The sequence below is a fragment of the Nicotiana tomentosiformis genome, chromosome 4, assembly GCF_000390325.3.
Source record: "Nicotiana tomentosiformis chromosome 4, ASM39032v3, whole genome shotgun sequence".
In the NCBI taxonomy this organism is placed as follows: Eukaryota; Viridiplantae; Streptophyta; class Magnoliopsida; order Solanales; family Solanaceae; genus Nicotiana; species Nicotiana tomentosiformis.
In genome coordinates this window covers 21,139,854-21,158,077 of record NC_090815.1, presented here as the reverse complement: position 1 = coordinate 21,158,077, position 18,224 = coordinate 21,139,854, and the positions used below count along the sequence as shown (strand labels likewise).

General features: G+C 35.2%; 1 protein-coding gene across 1 annotated transcript; it reads right to left on the bottom strand.

Annotated features, from left to right (window-relative positions):
- Positions 1-242: 242 nt before the first annotated feature.
- Positions 243-13,839, bottom strand: LOC104085496 (outer envelope pore protein 37, chloroplastic). Its single transcript, XM_070199640.1, has 6 exons — positions 13,330-13,839; positions 6,742-6,831; positions 6,117-6,299; positions 5,086-5,180; positions 1,604-1,724; positions 243-616 (listed from the first exon to the last, which is right to left on the bottom strand). Exons 1-6 carry the CDS (start codon positions 13,720-13,722, stop codon positions 485-487), a joined length of 1,014 nt encoding a protein of 337 aa, XP_070055741.1. The 5' UTR covers positions 13,723-13,839; the 3' UTR covers positions 243-484.
- Between the last annotated feature and the right edge of the window lie 4,385 nt (positions 13,840-18,224).

Here is an 18,224-nt window from a genome sequence, read left to right as displayed (position 1 = left end):
ACCCTACTCAATCTTAGAAGTTAATATCACGAATTTTAGTCTGATAAGCCAAATTCATCACGATGTTAGACGACAATGTTATGCACTAATTGAAGTAGGATGAAAGACAACAGATTGTGAGTAACCAGTCTCTTTCTTGTTGAACATTTTAAGATTGCCCAACTCACAGAAGCTAGAACACGGGGCTCAAATTTTTCCCGTAGCTGGCGAGATAAAGGTCAATATTGGTTTAACGAAAAATATGGCAGGAAAATTAGCATGACATTTCTCATTCAGCTGAAAGATGGGGGCTTATTGAGTGCAACATGAGATATTTTCAAGCTTTACATGCTTTGTAAAGAGCGAACAAGAAGACTTGCTAGCATATGAAAGTAACAAGGATGAATTTGGTAGGAAAGGTTCAGAATTTGTGACAGCTAAAGAAACATCCATATTTCCATTGTAAACAATTACTATCTCATTACAGCAAGGTAAGATAGGAGTCTTATATATCCCACCTCTTCTTCACACGGAACATCAAAGATGAAGATGTAATGTCATCTTGAGGTACTTGAAGCATAAATTGAACTTTCATCTTCATCGGAGCTGTCTTCGCTTTTCCAGCTTCCTCGCCAGCCTAACAAAGAAAATGTGGCAGGAGCAGATGCTATTATTATGTATCATAACTTTGTAGTTTTTTTCTTGCTTCTTTTTTTGGACAAGTAGGAAAAACATTTAGCAACAACAACAACAGACTCAGTGTAATCCCACAAGTGGGGTCTGGGGAGGGTAGTACATACGCAGACCTTGAAAGATAAAAGGAAGGGCAGCAACAATCACACCAATTATAAAACCGAAGCAAAAATACAAAGATACAAAACTAAAACTGAGTATTGTAATCAGAAGGCCAAAACGAAAGTAACACAAGGACAACGCTAGGAAAAGCATTTAGCACAACACGCGATTTCCCATATAATCCCATAAGATTAATAGATATCTTTAAGCTATGGGAATTAGTGCACAACATCGTCAACATCACTTCCTGTTTCCTTTTCCTTACTTCCTGTCATCATGGTCCAGTTTTTATCAACGTAAATCAAGAGAAAATGTTCAATCACCAAGATTGGGCGCTCATATCAGTAATGTAGCATGAACGAAAATAACACTATTAGAAAATTGCCTTTGCTAGCAAACCTTAATGTTAAAGCTGTCAACCCTGCTCATTGCAATAGACTTATTGTTGAAAAGGAAAAAAACCCTTTGTTCCAATAGCGATTTTCTATTGAGTTTGTTTGCATAAAAATAAAGAGACCTTCCTTTCGATTGTTTCTATCTTTAGTTAAATCGTCTCCTCTGGCCACTAAGAAAAATACTAATTTAAAAACGCAAGTAGTAGTTACTTCAATTAAAAAGGCATACAAAACTTTGTTTTTTAAAAAAAAAAAAACAATGGAAGAAAGGGAAAAAACACGTCAAAGCTATCAATATACTTGGAGATCTCAGTGAAAAAATTTAAGTAATTGAAGATAACTACTACATCAAATTAAAGCAGCATAACAATCAAAGCTGAAAAGCAGTTTGTTCCTATTTGCTATGAAAGGACTGAAGCACCAAAATAACTTACCCATAGAGATGCCCAACCAAGTCGCACTTCTGAATCATAACCAGCTTTAAACTTGAAGTCTTTTCCAATATTGTGTTTATAAACTGTGCTCCAGTAGTTCGTGTCCAAATTATACCAGTAGCTGAACCCCAGATCAAAAGATATCAATAGAGAAGCACCCACTTAATCACAAAAAAATGGCTGGAAATCTCTTGTAGTTAAAATTAACAAATTCATTAATAAATACAAGTATATGCATTTGTAATCATGAAAAGTACTTTAAATCATGGATTAATATTTTCTCTATCAACAAAAAATGTATTATTATATCCAGATGAAGCCCTATAGTTCAGGCTGTATAACAAGCAGTTCCCACCTTTTTGGTATACTAGCTTTAGAGTATGCGGTTTGCGCGTGTACCCTATTTATGTATTCCTTCGAGCTTGCATTTTAATCATTTTGACTCTAAGATCATAGTATAAGTGACTTTGCAAAATTTAATGACTCTTAATATTATTAGGTTGTGTAAGCTTAAAATTATTTTTTACTTATATGACTAATTTGAGAAAAAAATGGATTTTCTTGATAATTATTAATTCAAATACTTAATTATTTATTCTCAATATTATAGGAAATCATTTATTTTTGTTGAATTTAGCTCATCCAAAATTTTAAGTATTTAATTATAATTATAATTTTATTGAGTAAGAATTCTATTTTTAAAGGATAAGACATTGATGTATATTTCAGTTCCGAATCTTTGTGTCTACGGCACTGTTAGTATTATTAACTTTGTCAATCACTTTTCTCTCTCTCTCTCTCTCTCTCTCTCTCTCTCTCTCTCTCTCTCTCTTTTCTATTGTTAGTTTTTTTTTTTTGGTTATTTATTCAAAGTGTTGAGTGTAATTTTCAAATATTATACAAAAACCGATAAAGAGAAAAATATTATTTTAGTAGAAAAGAGTTAAAATATAATATGAAAATGTATTATAATACAAACTTAATTATGGGTTCAAAATTCAATCATCTTAACAAAGGTGATGCCAATTAATGAATGCACAACTGAAAAAAAATATACTCCCTCCGTTTCAATTTATGTGAACCCATTTGACTGAGCACAGAGTTTAAGAAAAAAGAGAAGACTTTTGAACTTGTGGTGTAGAATGAGGCACATATATTTTGTGTGGCTATAAATCATTGCATAAATGTAAATTGTTTCCAAATAAGGAAAGTGGTCATTCTTTTTGGCATGGACTAAAAAGAAAATAGGTTCACATAAATTGAAACAAAGGGAGTATATGAAAATGCTCGTATTCAGATAATAAAACCATAGAATTAGTCACATAACATATAAGCTACCCAATTACTTGGCATCATGACGTCAAATGTCACAAATTTAGTTGAGACGAAAACCATTCCTAAAACTAAGAGGAATGGAAGTGCTCGAAATGTAAATATGCCAAAATTAGATCGGGAAAAAAAGACTTAGTTATGTTTTTCCTTTACAAATTTGTGAAATTATATAGTATAAATAAGAAAGAATTTAATACACTAATTTTGTTGATTTTGAAGACCTAAATATTAGGGAAATAATTAAATGTCTATTCTTAAGTATTAGAAAAATAATTAAATGATTATTTTGTCTAGTACAACAACAACCCAGTATAATCCCACTAGTGGGGTCTGAGGAGGATAGTGTGTACGTAGACCTTACCCCTACCCTGGGGTAGAGAGGCTGTTTCCGATAGACCCTCGGCTCTCTCCCTCCAAGAACTTTCCGCCTTACTCTTGGGGTGACTCGAACTCACAACCTCTTGGTTGGAAGTGGTTGGAAGTGAAGGGTACTCACCACTAGAGCAACCCACTCTTTGTCAATTTTGAAAGGTAAAAAAGGCGAACAAAATTGCTAATATAGTATAGATTTAGGAAATGACAGATGTATCTGGACTCCTACATCATAATATCACTATATGATTTCTAAACTACCAGTGACATCCAACATATAGTACATTTTATGGAAAAGGGTTAAAACTGTCCCTAGACTATTCGATTTGGTACAAAAATACCCTCCGTCCACCTATTCGAATAAAAATACCCCCACCGTTATCTTAGTGGCTCAACTTTGTCCTTTTTATTAACGGACCTATCTGAAGGAAATTTTTTAAATTAATATCTACTTGTCACTGTTCCATTGGCCTAACTTAAATCCCACCCCAAATAGAATTAAACGCCTGAAACACTACTTCTCCATCTCTCTTTTCTTCCCAGTAACTTACTCTTTTCTTCTCTGGTTGTATCTATCACTGTCCAGATCTCAAACAACAGTCCAGCAACATCTTTTAGAAAAAGAAGAAAAAGCTAAGAGAAGAAAAAGTAAGCTGAGAGAAGACAAAGTAAGCAATCCGCCCCGAAAAGTTTGACTTTATTTTAGATTTTCGGGCCTACGATATCGCCAGATGTATGACGAGCCTCAATTTTTATATTATATACATATACACACATGACACAACATACATATCTAAAAGAAAGAAGAACAAAAAGAGAAATGATTTTTCTTTCTTCGGTAGATTTGTCAGAATCCGGCGACCTCCATTGAACTCGGTTGCTATTGAGTTTTTTTCCTCTCTGTTTGCTGTCCGGATTGATGATTACTGAATCTATGTCTATCCATGAAAATTTTATTGGAACAAAATCTATGTCCATCCATGAGAACTGAATCTATATCTGGATTGAATAGAACGGTTGAAACGAGGGAAGAACAAAGAGATGGAGAAGTTGTGTTTTATAATCGGGCGGGTTACAGGCCGGTTTAATTCTATTTGGGATGGGGTTTAAGTTAGACTAATGGGACGATAACATATGAATATTAATTTAATTTTCTTTTTCTTCCACATAGGTCTGTTAGTAATAAGGGCAAAGTTGAGCCACTAAGATAACAGTAGGTGTATTTTTATTCGAATAGGTGCAGGTGGACGGAGGGCATTTTTATACCAAATCGAATAGTCTAGGGGCAGTTTTGGCCCTTTTCCGTACATTTTATGCTATTCATAACTTCAAGCAGTTCAGTCTATTGAACCTAAATATGTAATTTTTTATCATGGATCAATATTTTCCATTCCTTAGACCCCACTTGTGTGATTTTACTAAGTTGTTGTTGTTGTTGGATCAATATTTTCCAAATTAACGCGTATTATTATTATTTCCAGATGAAGCTCTATAGTTCAGGCCATATATACAAGTAGTTCCCACCTTTTTGGTATATTTAGGAAATGACACAGTATACAAAATTCCTGCAGCATGATATCACACACTGATATCACTGTATGATATCTAATCGAACAGTGACATCTAATATCTTATGACATTGTTTTCTAACTTCAAGCAGCTCAGTCAATTGAAGCTAAATATTTTCTCATATGATATGCTTTTGCATAAGAAAATCATAAAATTAAAACTTAGAAACATTATGTTAAAAGGAGGTCAAATGAAGATAGAGGCTTCACCTCAACTTGTCCGAAGGACCAAATCGACGCTTGAAGGCAAATGACATTGCATTTGAAGGCAATGAAATGCTGGGAATAAATGCCATTTGCTCATCCTGCAACATAGGAATGGTCAACTCCAAATATAGATTCAAATGTAGACAGAAAAATTCCTAACCATGTGGGATCAGATGCTGCAAGTTCTAAAATAATTTTTTGGTGTTCCATTCCAAATAAAAAAATTTGGTGCGAGTTTCAGATATACAGACACATGAAATCACAGAAGGACCCAATTGAATCAAAATGAATGTTTAATCCTATTCAAAGTGAACGGAATGGAAAAAATTTCAGAAAATACACAAATGAAGCAATTGTGGATCAATAACTCCACAATACCATGCACATAAGCACATTTTTCAAGTTCAAGCTCCACAGCAAATCTGCAAGATGATGTGATTCACAGCATAAGTTTGAGCAGCAAATACTGTTATTTCAGACATTCTCAATATCTACCACAGGGTATCAATTTGAGAAGGGAAAAACAGATAAGTGGCAATCAGAATTTCAAAAGATTGCTTTGCCACTCTAGGCATCTAGTATAATTCTCTTTTCACCCTATTATCTATTTCATTTTTTTTCTTTTTCTTTCTATTAAACCCATATGTCACTCAATACAAAAAGGTCTATCACATTAACGTAAAACACATCAAACAAATCCTTCACAAGCACTATAAGATAAGACAAATTTAGCCTTGTCACAAAATGTTTCACTGAACTTGCTTCGCTTCACATGTTTAGCGCCTAAAAAATATGCTTCATGAGCTCTCCCTTCAAGAGCAATAGGCCACCTTGTATGGTACTGAGAGAGAGAGAGAGAGAGAGAGAGAGAGAGAGAGAGAGAGAGAGAGAGAGAGACCACGCATTTCATGGGGTGTACAGTCAAATCCACTTAACAGCCAAGAAGAACTCAAGAAAAGAATAAATGACTAAACATCTGCAATCCAGTAAAACTTGGGTCAAAACAACATGAACAGTTGGTGAAAAGAAACTACCTTATAGCAGTATGTCAGATCCAAACTTTCATCCTTGTATTTTGCAGTACAAACTCCATTCAGGATGTTGCCTTTGAGGATGCCATTCACTGACAGAATTCTCTTTGCTTGCTCCTCCTCTTCCTCCTCTTCTTTTTCCTGTAGTGAAACTTCACCCAGAGGAAATTTGAGGGTTGCTCTTGGCTGCAGCAGGATGATTAAAGAATGAATAAGGGAAAAAAGTAGATGCTGTATAACAAAGCACAGATAGATAGAGCCACCTCTCAGATGCCACAGTAATTGTCAGACACAAGAAACTAATTGCATTCCGAAAATCTAAGCTTTCTTCTCACTACCTCAGCAGGAAGGTAAGAATTTTTTGTATAGCACAAGAATTTACAGTCCTATATCTACCAGTGAATGAAGTGCTGATCCATATGTGCGGACACGTGCTTAAGAAGTATGATAAAAGAAGCTGCAAGTACTGTATTGTTCAGTATTACATTCCCTATAATCTTCTCAAATGTAAACCAGGAACCATACTCGATACTATAGAGCCAGTGAGTTGATAATATCTTGAACAGCACTTTTCTCAAAGATAACCAAGAATCCAAATAAAATACTGTACATAGAGATTCGGTCTTACCATGCCAATTGATGGATAAGCAGATGACAACTCAAACTTGTAGGCTGGACCCGCCAGATCAGCTACCATTGCCAGTTCTCCTTGTTGTGCCTAGTAGCATGACCAAAAGAGGTGTAAGAGTGGTATAGTGCACACACAGCATGTAAACAGAATCAATCATACTACATCCTGAAGTAGATAGGAATATGGTGACTGAAGCATCATCATAAAGTACTCAAAGAGTCCACAAAATTTCAAGAAAAATAGAGTTTGATTACAATCCTGCAATATTAGTGTACGATAACTTGCTCATAACTTCAGTACAAATTCCATAAGCTTCACAACAGGATCCCACATAAAAGAGAGCACAGAAAGCATGTGCATCTCTATAAGTGCCAAGCTATCTACCTTCTCCAACCATTTAGTGTGATGGTGTATGACTGGATATGGGAGTTTAAGTTGTAAATTTACCATATATATTGAATTGGTGACAGTAGAAGAAAATGCTACGGTAATGGTTGAAAGATACTTTATTTAGAGAAAACATCACATCAGATTTTAAAATTTTAATATTTAAATGCATTTGAATTCTTGAAAGTTGTGAAAGTCATAGAGAAAAAATTTAATAGTGGGATGATGTCAAACATGTTGGAATACCCTAAAACTGAAGGACGATATATAAAACAAAGAAAGTATTAGTTTTTCAATGGAAAAGTGGGATAATTCCTCTTTTCTCCATTCATTAAGTTATTTTTCAAAGTCAATTCCCTAAATAATTTTCCGTTCCTTCAGTACTTGTATCACTGTTCCTTAAGTTAAATGAATTGCAAATTAACATTGACTTGCAGAAGATAATCAACAGACAGTTTCTAGACTGTTCAATGCTTGTGCCAGCAAGGAAATAGGAATAGGTCGAGACAATGCAGAATTGGTGGCAACAGGTCCTATGGTAGTGCAAGCGGGGAATTTGGGCAAGTCTCCCACTTCGCAGACATACAAAAACCTAGGGCCGAAACAGATGTACTCTGCCTATCCAATTTTATATGATACTATTACTGTTTAAGGATTTAAACAATGTTTCTTTTACTACTCTATTTTGAAATATTTCCTAAATAATTTAATTATAAGAAATTAAGACTTACATTACTTTTTAGGTAAGATTCAAATAAGTAAATTAAAATACATTAAGAAATTGATATAGAATTAACCCGAAATTGGAACTGTTACTTTGTATCTTAAATTTCAAAAATATTGAGAATCACTATCCAAATTCAGATTTTTTATTTTAAATTTACATTTGAGACGAACTTCTGATTCAATCTTCTTCTTCTCAAATCCGTTGTATTCTCCGATCTCATCATCCGCCGGAAACTCGCCTTTTGTTTCTTTGTGTATATACAATTTTTACCCTTTTTTATTTCATTTTTCCTTGTTGGGCTTTTAGCTTTTACGCATTTGTGTTTTCGGTGTTGGGAGTTTAGAAAGGTTAGTCTGGCGGGCACCGAGGCGATTGGTGGTGGAATGACGTGATCCAAGGTAAAGTGGAAGCCAAGAAAGCGGCTTACATTAAGTTAGTAGAGAACACCAACGAGGATCAGAGGAGAGCGAACAGAGAAAGAGATAAGAAGGCTAGGAAGAAGGCGAAACTAGCGGTCACAGAGGCTAAGACTGCTGCATTTGGTCGGCTGTATGAGGAACTTGGGAGCAAAGGTGGGGACAAGAAGTTATTTCGGTTGGCCAAAGCGAGAGAAAAGAAGGCTCGCGACCTGGATCAAGTGAGGTGCATCAAAGACGAGGACGATAGAGTATTGATGGAAGAGGCCAAGATAAGACAAAGATGACAGGCGTACTTTCATAAACTTTTGAATGAAGAGGGGGATGGAAACATCGTGTTAGGGCAATTGGGGTACTTCGAGAGCCACCGCGACTTTAGGTATTGTAGGCGTATTAAGGTTGATGAGGTCGTGCGTGCGATAGGTAAGATGAGTCGGGGCAAAGCGACCGGAAGCTACCGGACCAGACGAGATTCCAGTAGAGTTTTGGAGATATGCGAGTAGAGCAGGCTTGGAGTGGCTGACTGGGTTGTTTATTGTTATCTTCAGGACGAAGAGGATGCCTGATGAGTGGCGGTGGAGTACAATGGTTCCAGTGTACAAGAACAAAGGTGATATCCAGAATTGTAACAACTATATGGGTATCAAGTTACTAAGTCATACCATGAAAGTTTAGGAAAGGGTGGTGGAAGGGAGGATAAGAAGGGCGGTGTCTATATCGGAAAACCAGTTCGGGTTCATGTCGGGTCGTTCTACTACGGAAGCTATCCACCTTATCAGGAGGTTGGTGGAACAATACAGGGATAGGAAGAGGGATTTGCATATGGTGTTTATTGACCTAGAGAAGGCGTATGACAAGGTCCCCGGGAAGTCCTTTAGAGGTGTCTGGAGGTGAAAGGTGTGCCGGTGGCTTACATTAGGGCGATAAATGATATGTATGATGGAGCTATGACTCGGGTTAGAACTGTGGGAGGTGACTCAGAGCCTTTTCCGGTGGTTATGGGGTTACACCAAGGATCTGCGCTCAGCCCGTTCTTATTTGGCCTGGCGATGGACGCACTGACACACCATATCCAAGGAAAGGTGCCATGGTGTATGTTGTTCGCTGATGATATAGTTATGATTGATGAGACGCGAGGCGGCGTTAATGGGAGACTGGAGGTATGGAGGCAAGCCCTGGAGTCTAAAGGTTTCAAGTTGAGTAGGACTAAGACGGAATATGTGGAATGTAAGTTCAACGACGTGACGGGGGAAGCGGATGTGGAAGTTAGGCTTGACTCACAGGTCATCCTCAAAAGAGAAAGTTTTAAGTACTTAGGGTCAATTATCCAGGGACATGGGGAGATCGACGGAATGTTACGCACCGTATTGGGGTGGGGTGGATGAAATGGAGGTTAGCGTCTGGAGTCTTGTGTGACAAGAATGTGCCACCGAAACTCAAAGGTAAGTTCTATAGAGCGGTGGTTAGACCGACCATGTTGTATGGGGCTGAGTGTTGGCCAGTCAAGAATTCACATATCCAGAAGATGAAAGTAGCAAAAATGAGGATATTGAGATGTATGTGTAGGCACACTAGGCCGGATAAGATTAGGAATGAAGATATTCGGGAGAGGGTGGGCGTGGCTCCGGTGGACGACAAGATGCGGGAAGCGCGACTTTAGATGGTTCAGACACGTACAGAGGAGAAACCTAGATGCTCCGATTAGGAGGTGTGAGCGGTTGGCTTTGACAGGTACGAGAAGAGGTAGAGGGCGGCCCAAGAAGTATTGGGGCGAAGTGATCAGACAGGACATGGCGCGACTCCAGATTTCCGAGGACATGGCTCTTGATAGGAAGGTATGGAGATCGAACATTAGGGTTGTAGGTTAAAGGGTAGTCGAGCGATTTTCCTCTTTGTCCCGGTTTCCCTCTTTGTACCGACGAGTATGATAGTGTTTTGTCTAGCACTGCTAGCGATTTATGTTGTGTTTCACACTTTTGCATAATATTTGTATTACTGCTTTTCCATTTATTTGCTCTCTCACGTTGCTGATTATTTTTAGGGTTTTGTTGTCAAAGATCTATTGTCTCTGAGCCGAGGGTCTCCCAGAAACAACCTCTCTACCCCTCTGGGGTAGGGGTAAGATCTGCGTACACTCCACCCTCCCCAGACCCCACTGGTGGGATTTTACTGGGTTGTTGTTGTACTATCCAAATTCACAAGGAAACATAGGACTAGGGAGTTTGACCTCTGAAAATAGATGCTGAATCTACATAGATGGAGCATATATATATATACAAAACAAATTGTCGATACCCAAACACTGTCATTCGTTTTGGAATAGAGAAAGAATAAAAATTAGCCCAATAAAGGTTAAACTGCACTGAATACAAAACTTCAGCTTAAAATCACTTTTTGGCTTGTTTTGGTGTTTGAAAAACTCAAAAAGTGCTTTTGAGCCAAGTGCTTTTGAACCAAAACAACTCAAAACAAGCCAAAAGCCCTAAGTTGGCGTACCCTAACTTATAGTTTTTGCATAAAAGAACTGGGATTTGACCAAGTAATTTACATTATTGTCCGTTACATTTTTTATAAGCCCCAAACTACCCTTTCCATTTTAAAAGCCCTAATCCATTCTTTTCCTTTGTTGCTAGTTCCTCTCAACCACAATGTCATAATCAGCTATCTGAAATTTCTCTCAATATTCAAAATCCAAAGCATAAGAAAACTAAAGTAGGCTAGGAAGGAGGTACTGTAGCAATGTATCGTTTTCATTCAAGTTTTATATACTCTTCTCTATGCAAAATGAGTACTGTTTCTTTACAATGGAAATCGAATATTCTTTTTATATGCCGAATCAAGTTCCATCGAATCAAGTTTTTCATAAATAAAGCATTTACATGATTCTTTGATTTTGAAAAATATTTTACATTGAATTTCTTTTTATAATTAAACATCGCTTTATTTATAAACTATCTAAAGTACGTTTTTTATTTACAAATTTTACTCAAATCATTGATTAGAATTTGTCTTTTAAATATATAATTTATATTTATTAGAATAATCTTATCTAATCAATTTATAACTTAAAGTGAATTGATACACAAATTAATTTGTATTTGAATTAATTATAATTTAAAAATAATGCACCAATAAGCTTATCTTTAGTTTTAACAGCTTTAAGGGACTTTTCAGTCCGAAGACAAAAAGTATCTATCAAACATAGTAATTGCTTATTTTCAGTTTCAACACTTTTATCCGGTAACGGTTTATTCAAAAATTCAGCCTTAGCACTTAAAAAGTGTTTTTCAGCACGTATGCTTAAAGCTGCTTAAATTCAGCTTATCCAAACAGGCTATTAACCACCCTTACAGACTTACAGTACCCACAACAAGTGTTCAGTAAAGTGTAAAGCATAAAATGCAAACAACAATTTAAGGAGCATTGATACTATTTAAGATTGGGAAGTCAAGCAATGTACTCTTTGATTTAAATTTTCCAAAATTCCCTAAATATTTTTAATTATAAAAAAGCATGACTATAGTACCTTTTCAGCAATCTTACTTTTCAAAAATAATGAGAACCCATATCCCATTTTCACTGAAAAGTAGAAAATTTAACCCTCCTACCCCACCCATCATTCTTTTCGAAATGAAAGAAGTATACAAATTAACCAAATGAAGGTCAAATTGCATTGAATACAATTCGAGTTTAACTAATATCCACCAAGGGTGTAAAGCATATTTACACTATTAGGCCACTTATACATGTTGTGGCGTGTAACTTGCCGTACTTCCAAGATAACAAATTCTCATATCAAAATTTTTGATATGGGTTACATGTAGACATCTTTTGAATGACCTGATAGTATAAAAATTTAACTCAATACAAAATTCCATATCAAAATACCAGTGATTAAAAAAGCGCTCGCTTCGTCGCTTTAAGCGAGATGCGATGCGAAGCGACTCAGTGCCCGCTTCACATAGGTGAAGCGACTCAGGTATAAAAAAGCGACCGCTTCCCACTAAAAAGCAAAAAGCGACCAAGCGATGCGATGCGAAGGAAGCGACCGCTTCTTTGTTTTTAAAGAGACCCAGGCTATTTAATTAAAAACGAAGTTGTTCTGTCTTTTATTCTTCAACTTCAAGTCTTCAACGGCAACAGGTATGTTCTGATTTTCCTTCTTCTTCTTCTTCTTCTTCCTCTTCTTCTTTTTCTTTCACTGTTTCAACGTCCAAATAGCAGCGAAATGCTGGCGAATTTTTTTTTTTACCTTCGATTCTTTCTCAGAATTGATGCCAATCCTTGGGTTCTTCTTTCTCTGCCCAGTTTTTAACAGAGAAAAACTGCCCTTCCTCTAATTTTTATATCTTTTACATTGAAGTATTGAACATTTGCTTGCAATTACATGTGTTGTCTATGCAGTATTTATTTTTTTATTTTTTTTAAAAATTCCGCTTCACTTCAAAAAAGCGAGCGCTTCGCTTCTCGCTTCTCGCTTTAAGCGAAATGGGGGTTGTCGCTTTTCCTCGCTTCACGCTCTTCACAACATGGCAAAATACAAACACCCTTACACAGTACACACAACAAGTGTTACATAAAGCATATTACACTATCAGGTCACTTGTATCTCTTATAGAAGGTGACTAGCCCTATTTTTTGAGATTACGAATTCTATTTTTTTTACGGAGTATTAAATGTAGATATCTTTTGGGCAACCTGATAGTGTAAAATTTTCCTTACACTATGGTGTCATATGTTAAACTCAAAACAAAAATCCATATCAAAATGGATATAAGTTCTATACACCGACATACCAGGTTAGTTACCATTTTTATCATATTACCTAAGCTTATCAAGAAATTACCTCTAGTTACCTAATAAATGACTTAATAGTGTAAATACTAATAAGTGACTTGATAGTGTAAATATTGTAATAAGTTACTTGATAGTGTAATTCGTCTTAATACCGTCAGTGCATACTCTTTACACCGTCTTAAAATCTATCAGAATACAAACACAATTACTTAGGGCTCACAACAAGAAATTGCATAAAGCTGTAAATAAAGTTCACACCTTTACAGCATGAGCAGCTTTAAACTGCAAACCAGGAGCCATACTAAATGAAGCGTTAACAAGAGCATTTTTGTCTTCAATGTCATACTGAAGTGACAAATACTTCGTAGATAACGCCAATTGCGGGTCCGATATTTCTCCCTTACCGTTATTCTGAAACGATAACTTCAATTTCGCAAAACTATCAAGCACTTTGCATGAAATCCTGTGGAAGAATACAGAGCTGTCGCTGTCAAATTCAGTCGTTACTCTTATCTTTGGCCGTTGCCGGAGCCATATCGGTCTGCTGCCGGCAGTCGACGGCGGTGATTCCGGTGGAGTTGAGGGCGGTGCTGATACAATTAAGGAGTTAGGGTTTGGTGGAGACTTCAATTCCAATTCGGATTCTGCCATTAGAAAATGAGATTTTGTGTATAAAATTCGTGTAAATGTATAGTAGTGTGGTTATATATATTATAGATATTCTTTTGTATGGGGGAGGCGGGGGTTTGGGGGGGGGGGGGGAGCTGATAATGTTTTTAGGCGGAAATATATATATGAAGATTTGATTCTATTTATCCTTTGTTTGGGAAAAAGGGATGAAAAGAAGTGGGAAAATAAAAGAAGGTACCAACACGTCTTAGTTCCAAACAAATGGGGGCTATATCAATATTTACTTCTTTTATTCGGGGGCCTTAATTTATTTTAAGAAAACTTCCTATATATTTTTATTTGAAGCTTATTTTTTTACAATTGAGTTATTCTAAATAATTTTTTTCAATTAATAGTATATCTAATCCATTTAATCTTTCCTGAAATATTGTTGATCCTAAGTAAGATTACAATTTCTTTCTGTAGTTGCAACTGTTATAGGGACATTATTATATAAGAAATATAGACATTTAGAAAATAATAAGTCTTGTTATCTAATTTTGATATATGAATTAAGTCTTGTTATCTAATTGAGTATATCGATTATAGTATTATTTTCTATTTGTAAATTTTCTTTAATACTTTTAATTCAAAAAAAAAAGTCTAAACTATCAATATAAGAGTGACCATTATATTTTTATCGAGGTTAAGGCAGTATCTCTTTAGATTCTTATCCTCTAGTGATCTCAATTTTTTTACTAAATAAAAAATAAAAAATAATTTTATATACTTCAGTTATTAAATCTCAAAGGTCATCATCATCATCAATGACAAATCAAAATTTTCTTTTCCTTTTTCTATTAAAAATTGTATATTTTTTATTTTGAGATATTTAATTTTTTTAAAAATAATATTATTAGTGAAAAATGGCCCCCAAAATTTTAGGGGCCTAAAGCCATTATTTTGGCTGCATCATTATCTCCTTTTATAGTACGCTATAAGTATTTTTTCAAGTCTTTTTAATTAATATAAGATTTTATTATTTTCTTATATAGAGATATGGGATCGACTAAGAATGGGTATAAAATTGAGTTTTTTACGCGCTTGATCCTTTTTTAACTATTATTTTAAAAAATAGCATTATTTATTATTTATTTCATAAATAGTACTTTTTATTATTATTAGCATATTATAAAAATTAAGCCCAACATTTAATAAGTTAACTAACTCACTAATCAAGGGAAGTACTTTTTTTGTCCATCTCCATTCTCCCTTTCCAACATTCATCTTCTTTACTCCATTTTTGAAAATCTGATATATATATGTGAATGCCACATAAATTAAAGATGTATTGATTTATACGTTTTTTATACTTTGTATATAAAGTATCACTTTAATTCAAAATGTATTTTTATGTATATAATTTTTGTATATTTATTTGTGAAGTGGCATCTTATTTTAAGATGTATTTTTAATGTATATTTCAAATATATTTTATATGTCAAGTACCATTTTAATTCAGGATGTATTTTATATATATATATATATATATATTTGTATATTTATATGTCATCTTAATTTAATTTAAGATATATATTTTTTATGTATATTTCACATGTCTAAGTGTCATCTTAATTGAAGATGTATTTTTAATGTATATTTTTTTATACATTTTATATGTGTTAAGTCAATGTGTGTGTGTGTGTGTGTGTGTGTGTGTGTGTGTGTGTGTGTGTGTGTGTGTGTGTATATATATATATATATACATTTTGTATATATTAACGTATATTATTATTGAAGTAAGATCTTTATGCTAAGAAAGGAAGAAAGAAGGAAGAGAAAAACTTAAGAAAGATAATTAAAAAGAAACGAATGAAACAAATTTAGAAAATATATTGGTTTTGGCAGAAAACAAAATTAAGAAGATGAAAAAAAAGAAGAAAAACTAATAGATAAAGAGAGAAAAAAGGCATGATTTTTGTACAAAGAATTATTGACTTTACATTAAAATTGCTTATGTTTAGAGTTTAATAATTAATATTCCTATTTTAATGGAATTGTGTGCTACAAATATAAATATTTTCCTGCCACAAGTGTAATATTGGATTTCATGCTAAGAATTTGGTATATTTCTTTTAAACTGTGACAGTTATATAAAGTTCCCTATAAAATTGTAGGCAAACAAGTCCAAAAGTAAAGAATTCTCCATGTAGAACCTCTGCATATGAATGCTAAAGTTGGTGTAACGACCCAACTTGTCGTTTTGAGTAATTACTCTCCTTTATACTATTTGAAGTCTTGAATAGCTTCATATGATATATTATGACGTGTGTGAATCGCCGGTTTTGATTTCCAGGTGTTTCGATATTAGTTCGGAAGAATGAATTTCATGTTGGAAGATTAAATGAAAAGGGTTGACCGGTGTTTGACTGTTGTGCAAACGACTCCGGAATAGAGTTTTGATGGTTCCAATAGCTCCGTATGGTGAATTTGGACTTAGAAGTGTATCCGGATAATTATTTGAAAGTCCGTAATTAAATTTATCTTGAAATGGCGAAAATAGGAAATTAAAAATTTGAAAGTTTGACCGGGGAGTTGACTTTCTTATATCGAGGTCGGAATCATATTCTGAAAATTGGAATAGCTTTGTTATGTCATTTATGACTTGTATGCAAAATTTGAGTTCATTCCGGATTGATTTGATATGTTTCGGCGCGAGGTTTGAAAGTTGAAAGATTTAAAGTTTATTAAGCTTGAATTGGAGTATAATTCGTGGTTTTAGTGTTATTTGATATGATTTTAGGCATTGACTAAGTTTGTATGATGTTTTAGGACTTGTTGGTATATTTGGTTGAGGTCCCGAGGGCCTCGTATGGATTTCTGGTGGTTAACGGAATTTAAGTTGGATATTCATAGAATGTTCGATGTCGATTCTTCAAGAATACGTGGTACCACATTAATAAAATGAGCTCAAAATTCAGTTTTATTAAAGCATTAGGTCCGTATTGGAATTACAGAGCCATAGCAAAAAGAATCGTCGAATTCGGACATCGTATGAGAGAGTTATGCCCATTTTCGTGTCAAGAATGATTTCCTGTCGCCGTCAGCGCCCAGGGTAGCGTGGGGCGCTATCCCTGGCGTTGGGACTGCTGGAGGTACTGAAAAGGGCGCCACAGGCAGCGCCCCATGCCACTTGTGGTGCCACAGATGTAAAAACCCCATAAAATGGGGAGTTTTACCATTTTTACTCATTTTTGAGTCTGGGGAGCTCGGTAAAGGCGATTTTTGGGCGATTTTTACGGGAAAACATTGGGGTAAGTATTCCTTATCCTATATTGATTATATTTCATGATTTCATATTCATTTATATCATGAATCCGTGAATTTATGGAAGAAAAATTAGATTTTTATAAAACCTTCCAAAAATATAAAATGAAGATTTGAAGGTCAATCCGATATCGGGATTTGATAATTTTTATATGGTTAGACTCGTATCGGAACGGGTGTTCAGATTTTGTGAGTTTCGTCAGATTTCGATACGTGGGCCCCACTGTCAATGTTTCGAGCGGAGTTGGAAATTTTTGTAAATTATTAAATTGTAAGCATTAGAGTAAGTTGTGATTAATTTACACGTTGTTTGAATAGATACGAGTCGTTTGGCTTGAATTGAGGAAATAGGAAGGCGTATGGAAGTTGATACACGCAGAATGGAATTTTCAGAGTATTGTACAGCTTGATCGGTATTGGATTTTGCTTGTTCGAGGTAAGTAACTCTTCTAATCTTGGAGTTGAGGGTATAAACCCTGAATTATACGTGTTATGTGTTTGGTGTTGAGGTGACGCACATGCTAGATGACGGGCGTGCACCGTGTGAACTTTGATTCCGTTATTCTGGTGGTACTGTGTAGTTACCTGCAGTGTTTTAAAAGGCATTTTCGGGGCGAGCCCTAGGGCGAGGCGCACCAAAAATGCCCTAGGGCGATGGTGTGGGGAGAAAGTCTCAAGAGGCGTACGCCAAGTAATTCGGGGCGTACCCCCGGGCGTTTGAGGCGAGTGTTTTTAGTGAGGCGTAAGCCCCAGAGATTTTTTTTCAAATTAAAATAAAATTTGTTGAATAAGTCCTTCATATAATACCCAAATTATCAAAATTCAGCTTGGTAATTGCTCAAAAGTTTTAAAAAGGATATGAAATGTATTAAATTTAAAAGTCAAGACCTTTTTTATTGATTGGAGCCCCAATTCATGGTCTTTCCTGATTCTTTATCTTGTCTGCTAGTCTGCTAATATCTTCCAAAAGCAACGAATATTCAATTTTTTTTACAAATACAAATAGAACTCCATTCTCCTTCGCAGCAACAAGTTCAAAGTTCAAATTGAAGGTTAGTCATCATTTCTGTTCCTCCATGTAGAAAACTTTATTCGTTTCGACTCAAGTTACTTGAACTTCTAAGTAGCGTATAATAGATTATTTTAATTAGTTTTTTGTGGGGATGAAGTGCGTGCGCGCGCGCGCGCACACACACACACATATATATATGTCACAT

Excerpts from the sequence above, each read along its gene's own strand:
- LOC104085496 (XM_070199640.1), bottom strand. The coding sequence starts at position 13,722 with ATGGCAGAATCCGAATTGGAATTGAAGTCTCCACCAAACCCTAACTCC. Across the intron at positions 6,832-13,329 it reads AAGCTGCTCATGCTGTAAAG|GCACAACAAGGAGAACTGGC; the intron begins GTGTGAACTTTA and ends TCATGCTACTAG. Across the intron at positions 1,725-5,085 it reads GGTCCTTCGGACAAGTTGAG|CTACTGGTATAATTTGGACA; the intron begins GTGAAGCCTCTA and ends TCTGGGGTTCAG.